At 39.1% G+C, this 27,231-nt stretch overlaps 1 protein-coding gene across 1 annotated transcript in view; it reads left to right on the top strand.

Annotated features, from left to right (window-relative positions):
- Window positions 1–27,231, top strand: part of TBC1D8B (TBC1 domain family member 8B) — an 88,770-nt gene that overhangs the window by 24,844 nt on the left and 36,695 nt on the right. Inside the window, exons 4-10 of the mRNA XM_002720152.5 lie at window positions 229–454; window positions 2,085–2,325; window positions 5,560–5,767; window positions 6,625–6,792; window positions 22,745–22,894; window positions 24,892–25,042; window positions 25,539–25,753. Of these exons, the coding sequence (XP_002720198.2) occupies window positions 229–454; window positions 2,085–2,325; window positions 5,560–5,767; window positions 6,625–6,792; window positions 22,745–22,894; window positions 24,892–25,042; window positions 25,539–25,753 (1,359 nt within the window). The remainder of the gene's footprint in view (window positions 1–228; window positions 455–2,084; window positions 2,326–5,559; window positions 5,768–6,624; window positions 6,793–22,744; window positions 22,895–24,891; window positions 25,043–25,538; window positions 25,754–27,231) is intronic.

The raw sequence follows: 27,231 nt of genomic DNA, 5'->3' as shown, positions 1-27,231 counted from the left end.
GGTAGCTCTTTGTGAGGCATTAGAACAAAAACTAGTACAAAATTGAGGAGAATCAGGTCACTTCTGTATTATGAGAAGTATGTGTGTGCACACATCTATATTTATAACGTATGTACCTGTATAGAAATAAACAGTTGTATTCAATCAACCGTTTAGGCTCAAATATCTGAAATATGTTTTTGTTGGGAAGTGATGATGAATTTTCAGAAAGTGTTTTGTCTCCTCTAGGGATTAATTGCTGAAGAGGGAAAACAATCTTTTGCAAAAGAAGATGATCCTGAGAAATTTCGAGAAGCCCTGTTGAAGTTTGAAATGTGTTTTGGTTTGCCAGAGCAGGAGAAGTTAGTGACCTATTACTCATGCAGTTATTGGAAAGGACGAGTTCCTTGTCAGGGATGGCTCTATCTTAGCACCAACTTCCTGAGCTTCTATTCTTTTTTGTTGGGATCAGAAAGTAAGTAGTTTCCTTTGCTTGCCATGGCTTTGAACTTGCTAACTGACCTATCAATTATGGCGATGTTAGGTTGTTTATAAAGTAATGAGATTGTTATCAAAGATAATTAAACTGTACATTAAAATTTGCATTTCATCTCGAGAGAATCCTTTTAAGACTGATTGCTTAGCATAGGAACCATTAGAAGTATATATAGAGGCCAGCGCCATGGCTCACTAGGCTAATCCTCCGCCTTGCGGCATCGGCACACCGGGTTCTAGTCCCGGTCGGGGCGCCGGATTCTGTCCCGGTTGCTCCTCTTCCAGGCCAGCTCTCTGCTATGGCCCGGGAGTGCAGTAGAGGATAGCCGAAGTCCTTGGGCCCTGCACCCACATGGGAGACCAGGAGAAGCACTTGGCTCCTGGCTTTGGATCAGCGTGATGCGCCAGCCACAGCGTGCTGGCCGCTGTGGCCATTGGAGGGTGAATCAACGGCAAAAGGAAGACCTTTCTCTCTGTCTCTCTCTCTCACTGTCCACTCTGCCTGTCAAAAAAAAAAAAAAAAAGAAGTATATATAGAATGTCTTGCGTGTTGTGGAAAGTGAATAACTGTTAAATGATGATGGCAGTCTGGCATATAACTACTTTCTTTCTTTTTTCTTTTTCTTTTTTTTTTTTTTTTTTTTTTTGACAGGCAGAGTGGACAGTGAGAGAGAGAGACAGAGAGAAAGGTCTTCCTTTGCCGTTGGTTCACCCTCCAATGGCTGCCGCAGCCGGCACACCACACTGATCCGAAGGCAGGAGCCAGGTGCTTCTCCTGGTCTCCCGTGGGGTGCAGGGCCCAAGCACCTGGGCCATCCTCCACTGCACTCCCGGGCCATAGCAGAGAGCTGGCCTGGAAGAGGGACAACCGGGACAGAATCCGGCGCCCCGACCGGGACTAGAACCCGGTGTGCCGATGCCGCAAGGCGGAGGATTAGCCTAGTGAGCCATGGCTCCAGCCTTATAACTGCTTTCTTTGCCTTGTTATAAACTGCCTGCTTGCTTAAGTCCATGTTCTAATCCTTGTTTTAAGTGAACACATATAAATACAGTAGCCACTACCTGGTGGCCTACATCTAATTTTGTAGCAAAGCAGAATCAAATAAGGTATAGCATTCATACAGACAGCTTTTATATAGTGGTTATATAATTATGGAAAGAAATAGATTTAAGTATAAAATCCAGTTTTTTAAAAATTTTATGTGTTCCTAGAATCATTAGTTATTCATGGTGGTATCTCAAAATTTTAACTAATCTTTTATAAAAGATGAATTTTGTTTTAACTTTGCTAGATTTCAGTTAGAACTTGCATAATTTACTTACTAGGTAGCCAAAATGGCATTGCTTTTCTTTATATATTTATGCAACAGTTAACAAGTCATTTGCATTTATCAACTTCTGTCCTGTGCTCAAGGCTTCCTAAGCCTCCGCTTTGGATTTTTTAAATATTCATTTAAATGTTTGCCTCACTTAATTCTAATAACATTTTGATGCCATAAATTTTCATTTGCATTATTTTAGCTGTTCATAGCATTTTTCAAGTAATTAGTTAATGAATATAAATCAATATTGAGAATTTAATCATACCTACTTATAACTCTTATTTGCAGTAAAACTCATTATCTCCTGGGATGCAGTTTCAAAACTTGAGAAGACTTCAAATGTCCTACTGACAGAGAGTATTCATGTGTGTTCCCAAGGGGAAAATCACTATTTTTCAATGTTTTTACATATTAACCAAACATACCTTCTTATGGAACAGCTAGCAAACTATGCCATAAGGAGACTTTTTGATAAGGAAACATTTGATAATGACCCAATCCTTGATGATCCTCTACAAATCACCAAAAGGTATTCAAGCCTTTATATTTACCATTTAAAGTATTATTTATTATTTGACCGTAGAACAATAGCATTGATTAGAATTAAAATTTAATTGTTCTATGTTATATGATAATATTTCCTTTGGAGTTGATCAATGATACATGTATTTTTGTAAGTTTGTTCATAAGCATTTCACAAATAATTTCCTTCTCTTCATGAAATTTAATCCTAAGAAGTAATAGAAGTTTTATTTGTATATTAGTTTTTGAGAGTCAGATAATGATTTCCCTAGAATGCTTTTAGAAAAGGGGAGACTTTTGTGTGTGTGGTTAAACTAACTCTCAATTTCTCTGGGTAGTTTAAATTGTTTCAGGTCTGAAATTGTTAAACATACTGTTTATACTTTAAAATAAACTATAGGCAGCATAATTATTTTTTTAGCATAGGTCTTTATGAAGAGCCAAGTTAGTAGAATCAGTGGAGCATGAGCTTTAGAATGAGAGTAGAACAGCCCTTGGATAGCCCTCAGAACCTGTTTCCTTATCTGTCCTTTGTACCTCCGAGGACACTTCAGAGGAAGGAAGGAAGACATTTTGTAAAATATAAAACGCTGGGCAAATGCTAATCATTATTAGTGCCTATAACAAAAATATCCATCTGAGAGCTGTTTGCCTCTGTGTTTCGTTTGACCGGAGTCTTTTCATGCTGTGCAGTGTTCACATCAGTTGACAGCAGCAAGCATGCCAAGGGGAGGGGGAGAGGAGAGGATCCAGAAATAGCTAGTGAATGCAGCCACTGGCAAGGAGGAAGAGGGTATAGACTGTGTAGTAACGTGTAAGACGGACCTAAGCCAAAGTCCTATGGATAGACAACAAGTATCCTTGGAGGGTTGTGTGATTATTAAATAGCCTAATTAGGTACAGTTCATCCTCTTGCTTATTTCTAAACTATTTCTTACATCCTTATTTGTAAGGATTCCTTTTCTGGAAATTAGATCAGTGAGGTCAATTTTTTTTTTGTACTTTATTACCAAAATTAGGTCTCAGTGTGCATGATTTATGAATAGAATTCCATAAAAATTAAGAATCTTGTTTGTGTTATAGTAGAACTTTTGCTTTTGTCGTTCATTCCTTGGTTGACCACCATAAACAAACTTATCAGCTATTTTATTTCCCTTAAAATGTCCTCTTGAAGACCCCCTATCAATAAGTTCTTCATTACCAAGTTTGTATTTAAATAAGATACAGTAAACCTATTTTTGTCTATGTGGATTTTTAAGAGAGCCTACTGAAAATAATATATATTTGAACTTCTTTTGTAGTAAATTAAAAACAACTTATTGAGACTTAGTCTCCAAATGGCTGTTTCTAAAAATGGAATATCTTTCTTGCTTCTGCTTATTGTTTTTACAAACATGTGACTTCTATAATTGAAACAATACAGAGGCTTAATAATCATAGTTAAATTTAGTGTATATCTTTCCAGGACTTTTTAAAAAATGATTTATTTATTTATTTGAAAGGCAGGAATAGAGAGAAAGAGCGAGCGAGAGAGAGAGAGAATCTTTAATCCACTGGTTCATTCCCCAAATGGCTGCAACAGCCAGGGTGGGGCCAGACTGAAGTGAGGAGCCAGGAGCTTCTTCTGGGTCTCCCACTTGGGTGGAAAGAGCCCAAGCAAATGGGCCATCTTCCACTGTTTTCCCAGGCATATTAGCATGGAGCTGGATTGGAAGTGGAGCAGACAGAACTCAAACCAGCACCCATATGAAATGCTGGCACCACAGGCAGAGGCTTAACCTTCTATTGCCGCAATGTGAGCCCCTTTCCAGGATTTTAATGTTTGAATTTGAAAATACTTGCAAGAAACATGAATGGGATTGGACATAGCATATTGTTCTAAGTCTACTTGTTTCCTTTACAGTAATGCATCATAAACATCTTTCCATTCAAATAAGTGAGCCTCATCCTTTTTTTATCAATAGTAAACTCTTTGAACTTCATCATTTTAAATACTGAATAACCCACCAAATTACAACTTAAGTGACATAAAAATTAGCATGAATTTCTGTTCATATTTATTTTAATTATTTTGAAAGACATGATTAAGAATGATGTATTCACTAGTGTATGCAGGAAGGATGAATTTAGTTTTAACTTTCTTAGATTTGAGTAAGAACTTGGCATAATTTACTTACTACATAGGACAGATGGCGTTGCTGCTTAGCACAAGTGTTTAATGCTCCTAAGAAAAATAGTACTATTTAAATCCATTGCTTTTTATTTATATGTTTATATATCAGTTAACAAGTCATCTGTATTTATCAACACCTGTATTGTGCCCAACACTGCCCAAGCCTCTACTTTGGATTTTTTTTTTCATTTTTAATGTTTTTCTTTTTTCTTTCTTTCTTTTCTTTTTTTTTTTTTTTTTTTTTTGACAGGCAGAGTGGACAGTGAGAGAGAGACAGAGAGAAAGGTCTTCCTTTGCCGTTGGTTCACCCTTCAATGGCCGCCGCGGCTGGCGTGCTGCGGCCGGCGCACCGTGCTGATCCAATGGCAGGAGCCATGTGCTTCTCCTGGTCTCCCATGGGGTGCAGGGACCAAGCACTCGGGCCATCCTCCACTGCACTCCCTGACCACAGCAGAGAGCTGTCCTGGAAGAGGGGCAACCGGGACAGAATCCGGCGCCCCAACTGGTACTAGAACCCAGTGTGCCGGCGCCACAAGGCGGAGGATTAGCCTACTGAGCCACAGTGCCGGCTGGATTTTTTTTTAAAACATTCATTTAAATGTTTGCCTCACTAAATTTTAATATTTTTTGTAGACTACTCTTCCTTTCTAACTTTTTGAGGCCATAAATTTTCATTATTTTATTTTGTTTGTTCTGGGTAACTCTCTTGATTTTCCGATGGCCAGATATGAAAATTATTGTCTGCCAAGTTTGATTTTAGGCAGGGTAATGTATTAAGACTATATAATAGCAATAGTCTATAATAGCAAGTCAACCTTTAGCAGATGGCTTGAAGGCCTATGGCATTTCTAATTCTTGTGCATTTTCATGTACTAATAAAACCAAATTGATAAAACAAATAAACAAAATTAGTTTTTTTTATGAATCAGTATGTTTTTAAATTTCAAACTTTGTTGAAGAATATAGCATTTAATTTGTCTGCTTTAGAGTATATTTGGCTTAACTAATATAGGCATGTATACACTTCAGAATCCATGTGAGCCCCATCCTTTTTCTTCTTTCCTTTAGAGGCCTAGAAAATCGAGCCCACAGTGAGCAATTTAATGCCTTTTTTAGGCTGCCCAAAGAAGAGACTTTGAAAGAAGTACATGAATGTTTCTTATGGGTGCCATTCAGCCACTTTAATACTCATGGAAAAATGTGCATCTCAGACAACTATATCTGCTTTGCTAGCCAGGATGGCAGTCTATGTAGTGTAATCATTCCATTACGAGAGGTAATGTAAATTTGGTTACACGTCAGTTTTTGGTTTGAAAATGTTATCATAGTTCAGAGTAAAGTGTCTTTTAATTCTGCAAATTGAGCTTCAGTAAGCTTGATATGCAATATCTTTTTAGTAATTTAAAATAACTTTTAAAGTTCAGAATTACAAATGCATATCAAAAAGCTCAGGAAAAATGGAATTAAAAGATAGATTAATTTTGGTGCAAAAACTTTGAAATTTATGTATATGAGGGGTCTTCAAAAGGCTCATGGAAATGCATATTATAAGAAAACTGCATGGATTTCAACATTGCACCAAAATAAATTTCTGTTAATTCCATTTTTACATGGACATTTGGAAGTACCATTTAGCTTTTGAGATAGTCTCAGTTCCTTTTAGTAAAGCCTTACAACTCTTGTTGAACGTGAAAATAGAAATAAATAATTAAATTTTAAAAACCAGATAAGGGCTTAGGATAATTACACAAATGCAGCTTGATCATTCAGACATTTATGACATGAATACCAAAACTTAGACTATCACATTTGATGTACTTGGTCAGAAAGAATAGAATTTATAGCTTTTGTGCAAGTCAGAAATAAATTATCGGTATTCAGCGTTGAAACTTTATGTTTGTATTGTTAATTTTAAGGGGCTATATGTTAAACCTTTTTTCATGAGACGTGAAGTAACTTGCTGTGTGTTTACTTATTTCTTTGGTACAAGACTAGTACCCAAAGTCTATTTCTGAATAAGTCATACTGTGTACTAAAACTTTTGGTCACAAAAAAGTAAGACAAACACATTTTACCTAAAGTTATCAGCAGTAAGGAAAACTGCAATTCACTTATATATGTTTCCACCCCCAGGTCTTAATTATAGATAAGACAGATGATTCCAGCAAGTCTGTTGTCATTAGCATCAAAGGAAAAACAGCTTTTCGCTTCAGTGAAGTTAAAGACTTTGAGCAACTTGTGGCAAAACTCAGGCTCAAGTGTGGCACAACTTCAACTCAATATCATGATACTAGCACAGAGGTAATTATATAGCAATCAAATTGTTTTGAAAAAGAGCTCTGTGTTTAGTGTGGTTTATTCTTTAAAAAGGGATTCATAGTACTTTCCCTATTCATACCTATGTTTATTTTTTTTAAAAGAATGAATTGAAAGAAATTATATTCTCCAAGTCATATCATAAAGCAGAAGTAAGAATTAAAAACTTTATACTTTCATAGGTACTATAATTTTTAAAGAACATTAGAACTTGATCTTTCTGTTATATTTGCTATTTATCATATAAACACACTTTATGTACTCATATAACTTTGCTTTCAACAACTCAAATTAAATTTGAAAATTCAACAAGGCCTTGACAAAGGACTCTCCCCTTATTGCTTCACAGATGGTGATTTTATTTTATTTTTTATTTTTTTAAAGATTTATTTATTTGAGAGGCAGAGCTACAAAGAGAGGGAATGACAGAGAGAAAGATCTTGCCTAAGTAGCTGCAACAGCTGGAGCTAAGCGGATCCGAAGCCAGGAGCCAGGAGCTTCTTCCAGGTCTCTAACACGGGTGCAGGGGCCCAAGCACTTGGGCCATTTTTCACTGCTTTCTCAGGCTATAGCAGAGAGCTGGATTGGAAGTGGAGCAGCTGGGACTCGAACTGGCATCCATAAGGGATGCTGGCACCGCAGGTGGAGGGTTAGTCCTCTATACCACAGTGCCAGCCCTAAGATGGTGATTTTAAATCAGTCTGAATATCTTTTATTTAGACAGTCTGACTCAAAGCAAAATAATGCTATGTCTATTAACTAGCAAAAATATTAAAGAGGACAAATATTCTTGCCAAAAAGTGACTAGGAGCCTCATTTTAATATTTAGTATGTCTTTCATAGAAATGTAGACAGATGGAATTTAATGAATTTGTTTCTCAATGTGCAGAAACTCCATGGTTTAATAGACTGATAAATATTATCAAATTTTAACTATATTTTAATGAAAAATTCAATAAAAATCCACATTGGCTTTCCTGGCTGTATTATTTTATTTAGATTGGAGTATAGAGCCTTGTACATCTCTAGAGCAGTGACTGAAAATGATATGCTAAGCCAATTATAATGCATCATTGATAAGACTAATTTTCCCCTTACTAATAAAAAACCACAATGAAAACATACAATTACATATATATATAAATCATCCTAGTTCTAGGCACAGAATATGCATTGTCCATCAAGAATTTTCTGGCCCTAAATTAATTTTCTCTCATTCTCTTTTAGTAGGTATACAAGATATTCCTTAGTTTTATCTCGTGACATAAATAAAATCTGGTTAGTTTTGTTCAGTTCTCTCCCCATGCTCCCGTGTTCTTGGTTATATCACTTTTTTCTTGTCCTAATTTCAGATTCAATCTGTATGTTAGATTCAATGCTCTGCTTAACTTTCCTTCCCTTTTATTTATCTCCCTCTTCAGAACTTGGAGAAACTGGAAATTTTCCCCTGAAAACTCTCATGTGTCTCTAAGTAGCTGAATAAGCTCATTTGTCAAGAAAGTATTTTGTTTGTTTGTTTTTGACAGGCAGAGTGGACAGTGAGAGAGAGAGACAGAGAGAAAGGTCTTCCTTTACTGTTGGTTCACCCTCCAGTGGCCGCTGCGGCTGGCACACTGTGGCCGGCGCACTGTGCTGATCTGAAGCCAGGAGCCAGGTGCTTCTCCTGGTCTCCCATGGGGTGCAGGGCCCAAGCACTTGGGCCATCCTCCACTGCCTTCCCAGGCCACAGCAGAGAGCTGGCCTGGAAGAGGGGCAACCGGGACAGAATCCGGCGCCCCAACCGGGACTAGAACCCGGGATGCCAGCGCCGCAGGCGGAGGATTAGCCTAGTGAGCCGCGGCACTGGCCAGAAAGTATTTTGTTTCAAAATGAGTTTACCATCTTCCCAGATACAGGGGTTGGGGGGGAGGTTCAAATGTTTATGGAAAATGGAATAAAGTTTATTTTGTTGTCAAAATTTTGTAATCCATCTATAGTTTTCTCATCATATGCATTCCAGGAACTTTGTGAAGCTGTCTCATATGTCAGAGTTCTAAGACTTTCTAGTTTTTCTTGTGTGTTGATAAGGAAGATACATACAAAATACCAGTTGGTATACTTGGTTTGCTTGGAGATGTATTTTTAAAATGATCATAACATTCTATTTTCACTTAATATTTTTATTTTTAGCAGAAATGAATACAGACCTATTTTAGTATTATCTGTATTTATTTAGCTTTAATGATAGTATATTTTGAAAAGCTTTATGTATTTATTTATTTGAAAAGCAGAGCTACACTGAGACAGGGAAAGACAGAGAGATATCTTCCATCACTGGTTCACTTGCCAGATAGCTGCAATGGCCAGGGCTGGGCCAAGCCAAAGCTAGGAGTCAGGAGCTTCTTCTGGGTCTCCCACATAGGTAGCAGGGATCCAAGCACTTGTGGCACCTTCTTCAGCTTTTCCCAAGCCATTAGCAGGGAGCCAGATCTGAAGTGGATCATCCAGGACACAAAGTGGCATCCATATGTGATGCCAGCACTGCAGGAGGTGGCCACCTGCTAATACTCCTGGGAGGACAGCAGAGGATGGCCCAACCTGGGCCCCTGTTGCCCATGTGGGAGACCCGGATAAAGCTCCTTGTTCCTGGCTTTGGCCTGACCCAACCCTGGCCGTTGCGGCCATTTGGAGAGTAAACCAGCAGATGGAAGATAACTCTCTCTCTCAATCTCTCTCTCTCTCTCCCTCTCTCTCTCTCTCTCTCTCTCTCTCTGTGACTCTGTCTTTCAAATAAATAAAATAAATCTTTAGGGGCTGGCATTGTGGCATAGCAGGTTAAGCCTCAACTTGGGATGCTGATATTCCATATGGGCATTCCTTTGAGACCCGATTGCTCCATTTCTGATCCAGCTTCCTGCTAATGTAACTGAGAGAGCAGTAGAAGATGCCCCAAGTCCCTGGGCCTCTGCACCCACATGGGAGACCAGATAAAACTCCTGGCTCCAGCCTAGCCCAGCCCTGGCCATTATGGCCATATGGGGAGTGAACCAGCAAATGGAAGATCTCTCTGTCTCTCCTCCTCATTTTGTAATTCTGCCTTTCAAATAAATAAAAAATAAATCTTTAAAAATTAATTAAAGTAGTAAATAAAAAACAAAGCTTTTTTTAAAAGATTTATTTATTTTATTTATTTATTTTAAAGGCAGAGTTGGGCTGGTGCCGTGGCTCACTTGATTAATCCTCCACCTGCGGCACCGGTATCCCATATGGGCTCTGGGTTCTAATCCCGGTGGCTCCTCTTCCAGTCCAGCTCTCTGCTGTGGCCAGGGAGTGCAGTGGAGGATGGCCCAAGTGCTTGGGCCCCTGCACCCACGTGGGAGACCAGGAGGAAGCACCTGGCTTCTGGCTTCGGATCGGTGCAGCGCTGGCTGTAGCGGCCATTTGGGAGGTGAACCAACGGAAGGCAGACCTTTCTCTCTGTCTCTCTCTCACTGTCTAACTCTGTCAAATAAAAAAGAAGAAAGGCAGAGTTACAGAGAGGCAGAGAGAGAGAGTCTTCTTTCCGTTGGTTCATTCACCAAATGGCCGCTATGGCCAGAGCTGGGCCAGTCTGAAGCCAGGTGCCAGGAGCTTCTTCTGGGTCTCACACATGGGTGCAGCGGCCTAAGGACTTGGATCATCTTCTACTATTTTCCCAGGCCATAGCAGAGACTTGGATCGAAAGTGGAGCAACTGGAACTTGAACCGGTGGCCATGTGGGATGCCTGCACTGCAGGCGGTAGCTTCATCCACTACACCACAACACCGGCCCCAAGATAAAGCTTTTAAAACAAGAACTAGTTCTATTTAATTTCTTTTTTAAAGAGATTTGTTTTATTTTTTGAAAGACAGTTACAGAGAGAGGTAGAGCCAGAGAGAGAGATCTTCCATCCGTTGGTTCACTCCCCAAATGACTGCAACGGCCAGAGCTGAGCTGATCTGAAGCCAGGAGCCAGGAACTTCTTCCGGGTCTCCCACGTGGGTGCAGGGTTCCAAGGATCTGGGCCATCTTCTGCTGCCCTCCCAGGCCACAGTAGAGAGCTGGATTGGAAAAGGAGCAGCCAGGACTAGAACTGGCGCCCATATGGGTTGCTAGCACTGCAGGCCAGGGCTTTAACCTGCTGTACCACAGCACTGGCCCCTATTTAATTTTTTAATAATAGAATCATAGCTACATTCTTTTATTGCTGCACCCAAGATACTGAAACAAAGGGAAATTTTTCTTTCTATAATTTTAACACATTTGATGAATTTTAAACAGATGTTTTAAAATCTAAATCTGAGTTTAAATCAACAAGTCTAAATATAGGATGGACTTTAGTATTTTTTTTTGTGTGAACACATCTAAGATGTGATACAAAGAACCCAGTTCTTCCCAAGGTTTTAAAAAGATACCAATGTACATGTTGCACATTTTAATGTAGTATATTGTTTCATAAACAGATTTTTGTAAAGTTATAATAAACTACTTGGAAAATACTAATCTTTTATTGATACATTTAATCAAGAAATGTTACTAGACAAGGTAATTTTCCAAAACTACTAAATGGAAGAAAAATGGGCCCATTTAGCTTAGTTTTAAGCAAACAGATGCAGCTGTTGTGAACATTTGGGGAGTAAACCAGCAGATGGAAGATATTTCTCTCTCTCCCTTCTCTCGTAACTCGGCCTTTCAGATAAATAAAAGAAGTCTTAAAAAAAGAAAAGTTAGCGGGCCAGTGTTTTGGTGTCACTGATTAAGCTGCCACTTCCTATGCTGGCATCCCATATGAGCACCAATGGGTACACTGATACCTCAGTGATTTGGTTTCAACTGAAGGAATGTATGTTGCTTGAGAAGACTACCCATAATTCCTATTAAAACAGGTAAGTTTAATATTTAGTATAATGCATATGATTTGTCAAAATAAACTTTTTTTCATAAGATAACTGTTGGAATTTGGGACTTATTAATCATTAATGTCTCCTTTTTCAGCTTCTTCTACCTTACCTTTATATTCAGACATTGAATACTCCTTCAGAACTTTCCCTCAATCCTGTCTTTTTAGAATTTTTATTTACTTATTTTTTTTAATTTGAAGGACAAACTGATAGAGAAATCTGTCAGCTAATTGGTTCATTCCCCAAATGCACACAATAGCCAGGGCTGGGCCAGGCTGAGTTCAGGAGCTGGGAATCCAATCCAGGTCTCCCATGTGGATGGCATGGACACAACCGCCTAGACAGTTACCTGCTACTTCTAGGGTATGCACCAGCAGGAAGTTGGAATCAGGCGAGAAGCTGGGACTCAAACCCAGGTACTCCAGTGTGGGATGCAGGCATCCCAAGAGACATCTTAACCACTGTGCCAAATATCCACCCCTGAATCCTATCTTAATGTCCAACTTTCCTAGGGCTTCTACTGGCTTCTTGGGTTTCAAGTTAAAATACCAGAGACTGTTCCACCCTAAGTTGCTACCTTTCCTTTGTGACAGTGATAAGTATTCTATTGCTCAAGCTAGTAAAGTTTAAGGGATGACCTCAGTGAGACTTTTTTCTTTAACACCTCCCATAGTAACTCAAGATCTCTAATATAGTTGTAATCCATAGAAGCTACATAACTGATGATTTAAAAATCAAGCTTTGTGGAAATCATAAAATTCATATGGAAATGTAGTGGACTCAAAATAGCTAAAACAGTATTAAAGAAAAAATAAAACCAAGTTGGAAGAGCCACACTTCATGATTCCAAAGCATACTATACAGCTACAGTAAACAAGACAATGTATATAGCCATAAGGGTAGATACACGGATCGATATAATGGAGCTGAGAGTCACAAAATAATTGACCATTACATTTATGGTTAATTGATATTCAACAAGGATGGCTGAAAAATTCAAATGAAAGGAAGAATAATCTTTCAACAAATGGTGCTGAGACAATAGGTACCCACCTAGAAAAAAAAATGAAGTTGGACTCTACTTAAACCATACACAAAAATTAATTCTGAATGTACCAAAGACCTAAATGTAAGAGCTGAAGCAATTAAACTCTTATAAAAAATGTAGAACTAAGTCTTCATGTGTGTAAATTCAGCAATTATTTCTCAGATATGACACCAAAAGTACATGACAAAAGAAAACTAGGTAAACTGGACTACATCTAAATTAAAATGTCTTGTGCTGCAAATGATTCCATCATATAGTGAAAAGACAACTATAGAATGAGAGAAAATATTTGTAAATTATGTCTGATATTTCCACAATATATCAGAATATATTCCACAATATATAAAGAAGTCTTTTTTTATAGAAAGATTTATTTATTAATGTTTGAAAAGTAGTTAGAGAGAAAGGGGGAGAGAGAAAGAGAAAAAGAGATCTTCTATCTGCTGGTTCACTCCCCAAAGGGCAGCAACAACTAGAGCTGGGTCTAGCCAAAGCCAGGAGCCTAAAACTCCCATCTGGGTCTCCCACGTGGGTGACAGGAGCTTAAGTACTCAGGCCAACTTCCACTGCTTTCCCAGGCACATTAGCAGAGAACTGGAATGGAAGTGGAGCAGCCAGGACTTGAATTACCGCTCCCATGGTACAAGATGCCTGCATTGTGCAATGCCAGCCCCTGTAAAGAAGTGTTACAACTTATAATGCAAAGTAAACAACCCCGTGTTTTTAAAAATAGGAAAATGGTTTGAATAGACATTTCTCCAGAGAAAGTCAAGAAATGGCCAATAAAGGCATGAAAATATTCTCTAAAAATTTATTTATTTATTTATTTATTTGTGAAGCAGAGTTATAGACAGAAAGGGAGAGCCTGAGAGAGAGAGAGAGAGAGAGAGAGAGAGAGAGATGGAGAGAGAGAGAGAGGTTTTCCATCCACTGGTTCACTCCCCAAATACCTGCAATCACCAGAGCTGGGCTGATTGGAAACCAGGAGTTTCTTCCCAGTCTCCCATGTGGGTGTAAGGGTCCAAGCACTTGGGTCATCCTCCACTGCTTTCCCAGGCCATTAACAGAACTGAATCAGAAGAGGAGTAGCTGGGACAGGAGCCAGCACCCACATGGGATGCCAGCACCACAGGCAAACGCTTAACCTACTATGCCACAGTGCCAGCCCCCAAAATATCTTTTAAAAAAGATTTATGTATTCATTTGAAAGAGTTGCAGAGAGAGGGAGAGATAGACACACACACACACACACACAGAGAGAGAGAGAGAGAGAGAGAGAGAGAGAGAGAGTCAAAGATCTTCCATCTGTTGGTTCATTCTGCAGATCCAGATGACTGCAACAGCCAGGGATGGGCCAGGCCAAAGCCAGGAGCCAGGAGCCAAGAGCTTCATCTGGGTCTTTTGCACAGGTGACAGGGACCTAAGCACCTGGGCCATCTTCCCCTGCTTTTCCTAGGTTTTAGCAGGGGGCTGCATCAGAAATGACAGCTGGGACATGAACTATCACCCATATGGAATGCTGATGTCCTAGTTGGTGGCTTTAACCACTACATCACAATGCCAACCCCCAAAAGATTTTTAATATTATTATTCATTAAGTCAGTACAAATCAAATCATTAATGAGATACTATTTCATACATACCAGAATTTCTGCAATTAAATAAAGTAATAATAACAAGGAGGATATGAGGAAATTGAAATTTTCATTCATATTACTGTTTGGAATATAAAATGCTACAACTGCATTGCAATATGGTTTGACAGGTTCTCAAAATATTAAATATAGAGTTATTGTATGACCCAGTAATCCCACTCCTAGGTACTTACCCAAGAGAACTGAAAATAAATGTCCACACAGATATTTGCACATGGGTGTTCCTAGTGGGATTATTCATAACTACAAAAAATGGGGAAAAGATGGGGCTGACACTGTAGTGTAGTGGATTAAGCCACTGCCTGCAGCAACAGCATTCCCATATGGGCACCAGTTTGAGTCCTTGTTGCTCCACTTCCAATCCCACTCCCTGCTAATGCACCTGGGAAAGGCATCGAAAGATGGCCCAAGTGCTTGGGTCCTTGCATGCATGCGGGAGACCTGGAAGAAGTTCCTGTCTCCTGGCTTCAGCCTGGCCCAGTCCTGGCTGTTGCAGCCATTTGGGGAGTGAACCAGTGGATGGAAGACACCTCCCGCCCCCAACTATGCCTTTCAAATAAATAAAATAAATCTTTTTAAAAATTGGGAAAAAACAATGCCCGTCAGTAGTGAATGGATAGATAAGATATGGCATATTAATACAGTGGAATATTATTTGCCAATGGCGAGAAACGAAGTACAGATACATGCTATAACATGGGTGGACCTTGAAACATGCTAAATGAAAGAAATCATACAAAAAGTGACCAAATATTATATGGTTCCATTTATATGAAAAGTGCAGAACAGCCAAATTTATGCTGACAGAAATATTCAAGATTCTCTGGAACCTGGGGAGAGGAGGAGGAAGAGTAGTGACTGCAAATGGGTAGGGGCTTTCTTTTGGGGGTGATGAAAATGTTCTAAACTTAGGTTCTGATGACAGTTGCACAATTTTTTGACTGTATTAAAACCATTGACTCTATGCCATACGTGTATGGCTCTTTTGATACACGATTTTGTATTTTAAAGATGCTAGAAATAAGCTATCAGAAAGGGAGAAATACCATTGAAAAACATGACGTTTTTCTCCATAATTAAACTTTACTAAATATATTACTAAAGGTCCCTCAAATCTTTTCTCAGGAAAAAAATCAAATTAATGTTCTGGAATCTATTGCACTTAGATGGAACCAAAAAAGGGGCATTAATGATAAAAATGGAGAAGCTCACTTTTTTCTTCCATCTTAAAAGATTTAAATTCAGCTAGTCATTTATGTGTTATGCATTGTTCTAGATGCTTTCACATGCACTGTATTCTTTAGTTACATGGTTACCTGTGGTTTAAAGGTTATGTTCATTTTATATATCAAGAAACCAAGGTTCAAAGACGACAACTTACTCAAAATTTCATATATGGAAAATAACAAAAATTAATTCATTCGGTGACAGTACTCTACAATCACATGGTAATCCTACCTCCTTAAATTCTCAAGTGTGTTCAGTAATATGTTAGACAACATTGTGAGTTACTTCTAAAATAACTAATATCATCCATTTAATAGAAGTTATATTACTTTGCAAGTATAATCCTAATCTTTTCCCAGGTCATTAGCGGGGAACTCTATCAGAAGTGGAGCAACCAGTACTTGAACAGGCACCCATATAGGATGCTTGCATTGCAAAGACAGCCTAACCCACTGCACCACAATGCTGACCCTGTGCCTCTTTTCTCTATATTCTGTGAATTAATGCCATCAACACTCAACTTGATGATTATGACCATCTATCTAGTTGCCCACACTTGGTTGTCATCTTGGAATCTTCTAAGGCTGGTGTTGCAACACAAAGGGTTAAGCCACTGCCTGCAACTCCAGCATCCCACATTGGAGCATTGCAATGAGTCCCAGATTCTCTGCTTCTGATACAGCTTCTTGCTAATACAGCTGGGAAAGCAGTGGAAGATGTCCCAAGTACTTGGGCCCCTGCCACCATGTCGCAGATCAGGTTCCTGCCTCCTGGCTTCACTCAGGCCCAGCCCTGGCCATTGTGGCCATTTTGAGTAGTGAACCAGTGGGTTAAACATCTCTTTCTCTCTCTCCCCCTACTCCATAATGCTGCCTTTCAAATAAATAAAATCTGCTTTTAAAAAAGAATCCTCTCTTTCCTATTTCTAATAAGAAATAAAGTTCTCTATGATCCGTTTAATTATTTCCACACTCACTACCAAAAATGCTTGAGTATCCCTTACCTGAAATACTTGGAACCAGAAGTGTTTTGGATTTCAGATATTTTTCCAGATTTTTGGGGTATTTGCATATCCAAAATATTTCATAAAGTTCATGGAAAATAGAATTAAAGTTTATTTTGATGCAAAAATGAAATTTGTGCATAGTTTTTCATAATACACATAAGAACTTTTTGAAAACTCTACAAATGCGTGGATTTCAAAAATTTTGCTCCAAGGTATACTTATCTTCCAATTTCATTTTTCCAAGAACTTTTTTGAAGTATTCTTGTACATAAGGAGATATCTTAGACTTTATACACATAGCCTAAAGGGAATTTTATAGTGTTTTTGCTGGGCCTGAATTTTGACTGCAACCAGTCAAATATAGTCAGGTGTGGAATTTTCCACTAGTAGTGTCATGTTGGTACTCAAAACATTGCAGATTTAGGAACACTTTGGATTTTGTATTTTTGGATTAGGGTTGTTCAAGCTATACTTACAACTTATTTTAGACTCTTATTATGTATGTCTGTTCATAGATTCTTAAAAGGTCTCTCAGGTTGTCCCTATCGCCACTCTATTTTCCCTATCACCTCCAGAGTGCTATTTTTTTTTAAAGATTTAGGGGGCTGGTGCCATGGCGCAGTAAGTTGATCCTCCGCCTGCAGTGCCAGCATCCTAAGTGGGTGCCGGTTCTAGTCCCAGCTGCTCCTCTTCCAATCTGGCTCTCAGCTGTGGCCTGGGAAAGCAGTAGAAGATGGCTCAAGTGCTTGGACCTCTGCACTCACGTGGAAGACCTGAAGGAAGCACCTGGCTCCTGGCTTCAGATCGGCGCAGCTCTGACCATTGTGGCCATCTGGGGAGTGAACCAGCAGATGGAAGACCTTTCTCTCTGTCTCTCCCTTTCACTGCCTGTAACTCTACCTCTCACTCCCTCTCACTGCCTGTAACTCTGCCTCTCAAATAACTGAATAAAATCTTTAAAAATTTTTATTTATTTATTTGAAAGGCAGAGTTACAGAGAAAGATCTTTCATCCTCTGGTTCACTCCCCAAATTACTGCAATGGCCAGAACTGAGCCAATCTAAAGCCAGGAGCCAGGAGCCTCCTCCTGGTCTCCCATGTGGGTACAGGGGTCCAAGTGCTTGTGCCATCTTCTGCTGCTTTCCCAGGAGTGTTAGCAGGGAGCCGGATTGGAAGTGGAACAGCCAGGACTCGAACCAGCACACATCTGGGGTACTAGCACTGTAGGCTGCAGCTTTACCTGCTACACCACAGCACCAGCCTTCAGAGTGCTATTTATAAAACATAAATCTGATCATGTTACTTACCTGCTTAAAATTTCAGTGTTTGCCCACCAAAGTCATGACTTCATAACATATATTGCCATTCATGATCTGACCCTTACTTGTTTACCCAGGCTTATCTCTCTCTACTTCTCTAGTACATCAGGTACATTGGTCAACCTGAGCTACTTTTGGGTCTGTGCATATTCTTTGACCTTATATGTATGATTTTCTTTGTGCTTGCTCTTTTGTCTACTAAGAATACTCTTTCTCGCTGGTCTACCTGGAAAATACTTGTTTATCCTTGAAGATCCAGCTCATGCATCATATTCTTTCTGAAACCTGACAATACCCACCCATCTGAATCTAGTAAAGTTGATTACTTTCTCCTCTGTGATACTACATATATCTCTATTATAGCACTTATGACAGTGCATTGCAGTTATTATCCGTCTTTAATTCGTACTAAACTGTTACCTCTTTTTGATCTTTCTACCGCAAGTGCAATACTTATACCATAGCAGATACTCATTAGACATTTGAATGTTGTTGAATAGATGAATGCTTTTTCCTAAATGATTTATTTATTTATTTGAAGGTCAGAGTTACACAGAGAGAGGAATGGCAGAGAGAGAGGTCTTCCATTCGATGGTTCGCTCCCTAATTGGCCACAACGGCTGGAGCTGTGTTGATCTGAAGCCAGGAGCCAGGAGCTTCCTCTGGGTCTCCCATGCAGATGCAGGGGCCCAAGGACTTGGGCCATCTTCCCAGGCCATAGCAGAGAGCCAGATCGGAAGTGGAGAAGTTGGGACCCAAACCAGTGCCCATATGGGATGCCGGCACTGCAGGTGGTGGCTCTACCCACTACGCCATAGCACTGGCCCCAGATGACTGCTTTTTGTAGATGTGAAATATTTTTGACAATTTTATTTTCTAAAATTCTCCAAGGCAGGCATTTGATGTAGTGGTTTATGATGCTACTTGGGACACCCACATCTCTGATTTTAATTTATATAGATTTTTAAGATTTATTTATTTATTTGAAAGGTAGAGTTGCAGAGAGAGAGAGAGAAAGAGAAGAAAAAGAAGAAGAAGAAGAAAGAGAGAGAGAGAGCGCGCGCGCATGTGCTTGATTGACTCCCCAAATGGCTGCAATAGCTAAGGCTGGGCCAGCCTGAAGCCAGGAGTCAAGAGCTTCATCTGGGTCTCCCATGTGAATGCAGGGGCCCAAGGATTTGGGCCATCTTCCACTGCTTTCCCAGGCACATTAGCAAGGAGCTGGATCAGAAATGGAGCAGCCAGGACTAGAACCAGCACCCATATGGGATGCCGGCACTGCAGGCCGCGGCTTAACCCACTGTGCTAGCCCTAATTTGTATTTCTTTAATAACTAATACTGTTGGAATATTTCAAGTGCTTTTCTTTTAAGATTTATGTTATTTATTTGAAAGGCAGAATTAAAAAGAGAAAGAGGGAGAGACAGAGAGAGGTCTTCCATCCGCTGATTCACTCCCAAATGACTGCAATGACTGCGCTGGGCCAGACCAAAGCCAGGAGCCAGGAACTTCTTCCAGGTCTCCCACATGGAAGGTCTTGGGTCATCCTTCGCTGCTTTCCCAGGCCATTAGCAGGGAGCTGGATCAGAAGTGGAGCACCTGAGACTCGAACCAACGCCCATGTGAGATGCCAGCACTGCAGGCGGCAGCTTAACCTGTTACACCACAATGCCAGCCCTTCAAGTGCTTTTTTAGCCTTGATTTTTTAAACATTTTATTTGAGAATAGATTTAAATTTACTATACAAAAATTGTGAGGTAGTAATACAAAAAGTTTCTATTTCCCCTTCACTGTATTTCCCCTGTTAATATCTCATATTGAAGAATAATTTTGCTGGATATAGAATCCTTGGTTAACTGCCATTTTATTTCAACATTTTGAATTTATCATCTCATAATCTCTGGCCTGCAAGATTTCTGGTGAGAAGTCCACTTATTGAGAATCCTTTATGCATGATAACTTGTTTTCTGTTATTTACTTAAAAATTTTCTTTGACTTTTGCCAGCTTAATTATTGTATCTTGAGGTGTTGATCTCTTATAATTTATTCTACTTGTAACTTGTTGAGCTTCTTAGTTGAGTAGATTAATTTTTAAATGAAATCTGGGAAGATTAGGCCATCATTATTTCAAATATTATTTCTCCTCCCTTTTTCTCTTCTCTTCTTCTAGTACTTCCATTATGCATATATCGGTATGCTTGATGGTTTTTCACAAGTCTCCAGGGCTCTATTCATTTTTTTCTAATTCTTTTTACTTTTGTTTCCTGAGAACGATTAATATCTACTGATTTAATCTTCAAGAATGCTGTTCGTTTATTTTGCTAGCTCAAATGTGCTACTGTGACCTTCAAGTGACTTTTTCATTTCATTATGATATTTGTGAACTCTAGAATTTCTATTTGATTTTTATATAATTTTGTCTCTTTACTGATATTCTCTATTTAATGAGACACAGTTGTAATTTATTTTATTTTTAAAATTAATAGACTTCATTTCTTAGGGAAGTTTTAGAAAAATTGACCAAAAAATATGGAGAATTTGTATAAACTCCCATGCACCTCTCTACCCTGCCTCAAGTTTCCCTTACTGTTAGCATCTTGCATTGGTGTGGTGCTTTTGTTACAATTGATGAGCCAATATCAATACATTATTACTAAAGTCTGTTTTTACAATAGGGTTAATTCTTTGTGCTGTACAGTTCTATGAATTTTGCCAAATTCATACTGTCATATATCTACCATTATAGAATCATACAGACTAATTTCCCAGCCTTAAAAATCCCCTGTGCTATTGCTATTCCTATTCTTTTCCCTCCCCCCATTCCCGCAAGCATTGATCTTTTATTCTCTTTAATGTTGACTCTTCCTTGCCTTTTCTAAGATGTTATATAGTCGGAATCATACCATATATAGACTTTTCAGACCAGCTTCTTTCATTTAGCAATCTGTAGTTAAGGTTCCTCCGTGTATTTTTGTGGTTTCAAAACATATTTATTTTTATGATGAAAAATAGCCCATTCCCTGGATGTGCCACAGTGTCTATCCATTCAGCTTCAGTTAGTGAAGAATAATGTGATTCTTCAGTGAAGAATAATGTGATTGCTTCTGATTTTTAGGAATTAATGAATAAAACGGCTATAAACATTCTCATGCAGGCTTTTATGTAGACAGAAGTTTTCAACTCAGTTGAGTACATACCTAGGAGCACAGTTGCTGGATCATATGGTAAGGCTATGTTTAGCTTTGTAAGAAATTGCCAGACCATCTTCCAAACTGGCTGTACCATTTTGCATTCCCACCAGCAATGAGTGAGAGTTCTTTTTGCTCCACATACTCAAGAGCACTTGGTATTATTGATGTTTCGGATTTTTGCAATTTTCCTAGGTATGCAATGTTGTTTTAACTTGTAGTTGACTAATGACATGTGATGATGTTGAACATCTTTCATATGATTATTTGTCATTTATATCTTCTTTCATGAGATGTCTGTTTAGATATTTTGCCACTTTTTACCAGACCTTTTAGTTTTTAAAGTCTCCTTCAATGAATTTATAATGGTTGTTTTATGGTTTTTGTTACAAAATCCAACTACTGGGCCCACTCAGGAATGTTTTATGTAGGCTTCTTTAAAAACATCTTTTTTAAAAAAAAAACAACTTTTTTTAAAAGATTTATTTATTTATTCAAAATGCAGAGTTACAGAGAGGCAGAGGCAGAAAGAGTAAGAAGTCTTCCATCTACTGGTTCACTCCCCAAATAGCTGCAATGCCCAGAGCTGAGCTGATCCTAAGCCAGGAACTTTTTCCAGGTCTCCCATGCAGGTGCAGAGGCCCAAGGACTGGGGCCATTTTCTACTACTAGTCCATAGCAGAGAGCTAGATCTGAAGTGGAGCAGCTGGGACTTGAACTGGCACCCCTATGGGATGCTGGCATTGCAGGCGGCGGCACAGCACCAGCCCCTAAAATACTTTTAATCCTTGTTTCCTTGGATCACCACCTGAATCCCTATAATTTATTAGTAATTTGACGATGGGTCAGATTTCCTTATGAATGACTTAAACTTTTTAAGTCTTCCACCTTTTTTCCCAAAGGTATTTTAGTGTGAAGGTATATCTTAAACTTCAGGCAGTTTATAAATCAGAATTAGATTTTATTTCTTGGTATCAAAGACAATCAGAATTGAGTGACTGGGGACTTCTACCTAATTTCTTATGTGCATCTGCTCACTGCCCTGTGCATATGTGCATACTTCTAGATCCTCCAGAATATGTTGGGATCCTTCACATTTCCATATGGTCATCTGATTTTTCAGGTCTCCCTTTTAAATTTGTAGCCAGGGTCTTGTTTGCTCCGACTGAAATGAAGGCCCTACATAGCTGTTGTTATGAGGAGATTGCTATTGTTTTTCTATAATGCCCTCCAAATAGGACTTTATTTTCACTGCATGAGCTGTAAATCAAATCAACTAATAACAACACCCTGGGAATGAAGAGTTTTCCTGAGAGCTGCTTGTTTGGTCAAAATATTGACTGTGCTCTGGGGGGTTGGTTTTTAATTAAGCTCCAAAAGATCCACTGACTGTCCTGTTGGCTTTGATGGCTGTTACATTTCTGAGCATGTTTTTTGACATCTCTGATTTTGATAGGAAAACAATGTCTCTGTGACATTGCCTTAATATTTAATATGACATAGATTGTGGCTTATAACTGACAGATAAAACATTAGCAATTGTTTTGCCGAAATTTTTAAGCATGCACTTAATTATATTCTGACTATCTTTTTCAGGTTGCTGTTAGTGCTGATTCTACAGTCCCACCTGATCATTTTGAGGTGCAATCTTTGACAAGTCAAAAAGAATGTAGTAAAACTGTGAACACTGAAGCCTTAATGACAGTATTTCACCCACAGAATTTGGAAACTCTTGATTCTAAAATGGTAGGAAAACAAAATACTTAAATCTATGGTCTGGAACAGTTGATGAAAACTAGTCATAGAGCACACTCAAAGGTACCACAACTGAAAACTCTTCTTTTGGGACTTGAAAATGTTTTATAGCCAGTACTACTGTGTGGCTTATTAAGTTCCACCACACACAAGGATTGTTACCAAGAATGAAGTTAAAAGATGAATGTTAGATATTGGCCATAGATTTCTAACTAATCCTGATATGGGGTGATTTGGGGGGAAGATGATAGTTCAAAGCTTTACATCCTAAGTGTGACACCATCATTTTTAGATGATTTTTTAAAGCATCTTATTTATTTTCTTTTTATTTATGAGAGAGACAGATTTTCCATCCCCTGGTTGTTGTCTCTTTTTAAAGATTTATTTATTTATTTAAAAGGCAGAATTTACAGAGAGAGAGAAAAAGAGAGATATCTTGCATCCAGTGCATTGCAGATGGTGGCTTTGCCTGCTATGCCACAATACCGGCCCCAGTTCTTTTTTTAAATACCTGCATCAGCCAGGGCTAGACCAGGCCAAAGCCAAAAGCCAGGAAATCAATCTGGGTCACTCACATGGTTACAGGGACCAACATACTTGAGCCACCACCTGCTTCCTCCCATGATGCATGTTAGCAAGAAGCTGGAACTGGAAATGGAGCTGGGAGTTTTTTTAAAAGATTTCTTTATTTATTTTAAAAGAGAGTTACAGAGACAGAAAGAGAGCTCCTCCATCCACTAGTTCATTTCCCAAATTGCCACAACAGCTGGGACTGAGCCAGGCTGAAGCCAGGAGCTTCATTTGGGTCTCCCACATGGGGTGCAGGAGTCCAAGCACTTGAGTCATCATCCACTGCTTTCCAAGGCATGATAGCGGAGAGCTAGACAGGCAGTGGAGCAGCTGGGACTTGAATCGGTGCCCATATGGTATGCCAGCATTGCAGGAAGCAGCTTAACCCACTAGCCCCAGAGCTAGGATATTAACCTTGGCACTCTGATAGGGGAGACAGGTGACACATGTGTCATCTTAAGCACTACAACAAATGCTCACCCCATATGAGTTTAACTCAGAATTAGTAAGTTAAAGCTGTTATGCTTACATGGGTTTTAAATATTTTTTAAAGACTGATTTATTTGAAAGAGTTACAGAAAGAGAGGGAAACACACACACACACACACACACACACACAGAGAGAGAGAGAGAGAATCTTTTATCTGCTGGTTCATTACTCAGATGGCAGCAATGGCCAGGGCTGAGCCGGGCTGAGCCGGGCTGAAGCCAGTAGCCAAAAGCTTCATCCAGGTCTCCTACCTGGGTGGCAGGGGCCCAAACACTCAGCCATCTTCTACTGCTTTTCCCAGGCCATTGGCAGGGAGCTGGATCAAAAGTGGAAAAGCCAGAACACGAATCAGCACCCATATGGGAGGCTGGCATTGCAGGCAGCAGCTTTACCTGCCACACTACCTCACTGGCCCCAAGGGTTTTAAATGTTTTTGTCAGTAACAGAATCTAATGTTTCATTCTTAGGTGAATACTGATTTTGACTTCCCATGTTCTTGAATTACATATATTTTTCATAGTAAATAGAGTGAGCATGAGGCAGGTGTCGTACACAACAGGTTAAGTTGCCGCTTGTAACACTAGGTTCCCATATGGGCACCAGCTTGAGTCCTGGATGCTCCACTTCCCATCCAGTTAGTTTCTAATGTGACTGAGACAGCAGCAGCAGAAGGCCCAAGTGCTTGGGTTCCTGCTGCCCACGTGAGAGACCCAAAAGAAGCTCTTGGCTGTTGGCTTTAACCTGGCCCAGCCCTGGCCATTGCGGCCATTTGATTGAACCAGTGAATGGAATCTCCCTCTCTCTCTCCCTCCCTCCCTCTCCCTATAACTCTGCCTTTCAAATAAATAAATCCTTTTTTATAAAAAGTGAACAAGTTATTTTTAAAACGTTAATTTCATGTTTATTTGCTTTCGTTTTTCTGTTACAGTTGAAAGAAAAGATGAAGGAACAGTCTTGGAACATCCTGTTTGCAGAATGTGGGCGTGGCGTTAGCATGTTTCGGACCAAAAAGACTCGAGATCTAGTTATAAGAGGAATACCAGAGACCTTAAGAGGAGAGCTGTGGATGGTTTTTTCAGGTATTATGTCTATTCACTTTATTCATTTAACAGACATTAATTACGGCCTTTCTAGGAACTATGCACTATGCTAAAGTCAAAGAATTACGAAAATGACTAGGACGAAGTTTTATTCATTGTGAGTTCAGACCAGTCAGAGAGAAAGGTAAGTTATTAGGTGTGCTTACCTCTATGTCCACACACACATCTAGTATCTGACAGATTACTTTATTAGGCAAGATGTGTCTAATTTGAGTGGAAAATCTATCCTTAGAGTCAAAAAAAAAAAGTTAAGGACACATAAGTCTCATGAAATTCTGTTGGATAAGATTAGTAGCTTGACATTATAGTTTCTAGTATGAAGCTTTTTCTGTTCCTCTTTTTTTTATGCTCAGATTATCACTTGAGCATAAATCTGAATTTCAAGGCACCAAAATCCAATTCTTTGTGTATATATGCAATTAATAGCTTTATTATATTCCTCTTCTTTTGTATGGTAATACAGTCATCTTCACAGGTGCTGTTAATGACATGGCTACTAATCCTGGTTATTATGCTGAAGTGGTTGAGCAGTCCTTAGGGACCTGCAACTTGGCTACTGAAGAAATTGAACGTGATTTGCGTCGCTCCCTGCCTGAGCATCCAGCATTTCAGAGTGACACTGGCATATCTGCTCTAAGGCGGGTACTCACTGCTTACGCATATAGGAATCCCAAAATTGGATACTGCCAGGTATGACTTCACTAGAAGCCCAACTTTGTGCACATCCCAATGATAAAATCATGTCAAATCCAACTCTTCTAATTTGGAAATTATGATTGTAATGAGAGAGATTTGCCTGAGATCAACAGTAGATATTATTAATGTTAGTACAATGGTCGTGAGAATACTTTGGTTTTTTAAAGATTTTATTTATTTGAGGGGTAGAATTACACACAGTGAGAGAAACACAGAGAGAAAGGTCTTCCATTCCCTGGCTCACTCCCCAGATGGCCACAATGGCCAGAGCTGGGCTAATCCAAAGCCCAGAGCCAGGAGCTTCTTCCTGGTCTCCCACGTGGGTGCAGGGGCCCAAGCACTTGCGTCATCTTTCACTGCCTTCCCAGGCCATAGAAGAGAGCTGGATCCGAAGAGGAGCAGCTGGGATTAGAACCAGCGCCCATATGGGATACTGGCATCGCAAGCGCAGGATTAACCTACTGCACCACAATGCTGGCCCCAGAAAATACTTTGGAGAATTAATATTTTGTGAAGTAATTTTTATTTTTCATTCAACAAATGTTTGTTGAATTCATGCTCTGTAAAAGATACTATGCTGGCTTCTTAAAGCCATTAAAAATGTGTTCAATAAGGATTCTGCTGTTAAAAGTATATATAGACTGCAATGGCAGGTGTTAAAGCATTTATTGGGAAACCAAAAAACAACTAAGACAAACTGTTAGAGAAGTATAAAGCTTTGTCAAAATGTATAAAATGGAGAAATTATTTGAATCCGTAAGAACCAGAGAGGGCTTCATGGAAGAATTAGCATTTGCAAACCTTGAAAAGCGGTAAACTTTGGATATAAGGAGATGAAAGAACATTCTTTGTGAGGGGATCTGTGTAACCCAACATGGATCAAGGCAAATGTAGAATATTTATAGGACTGTCTTCTGATGGTTTAATAGAAGTTCGGGGTAAATGTAGCAAGGAAACTGGAGAAAAAATTCATAACACAGATAGGGATAAGTCAGGAGTTTGGATTTTATTTTATAGGCAATGGAGGAATCGTTGGGAAAAAATTCTTTAGGAGTATAGTCCCTGTATTAACTCGGATAAATTAGATTACTAACACAAAGAAAATAACTGAAACGCAATAAAAGTTTGTTTCTCAAAGAAATAAACATAGTGATATTTCCCACCCTACCCTCTGTCCCAACCATACTCCTACCCTCCATCCTCCTTCCTTTCTTATTGTTTTCTTTTAATTTTTACAATGACATGCTTTCATTTTATTTTATACCATAAGCTTAACCCTTCACTAAGTAAGAATTTATCAAGTAGTAAGAAGAAAACCACTGTTCCTCAACTGTATAAACAAGGGCTATAAATAATAATCAAATCCGAAAGTGTCAATCTCACTCATATACATTATATTTTTTGTACTCTTTAGTTACCACAGATCAGGGATCACTATGCTGCTAAATCTGTGTATGTGAAATTTGTTCATC

The sequence above is a fragment of the Oryctolagus cuniculus genome, chromosome X (genome assembly GCF_964237555.1).
Source record: "Oryctolagus cuniculus chromosome X, mOryCun1.1, whole genome shotgun sequence".
In the NCBI taxonomy this organism is placed as follows: Eukaryota; Metazoa; Chordata; class Mammalia; order Lagomorpha; family Leporidae; genus Oryctolagus; species Oryctolagus cuniculus.
The sequence above is the reverse complement of the archived record's forward strand: the minus strand, read 5'-3'. Positions and strand labels throughout refer to the sequence as shown.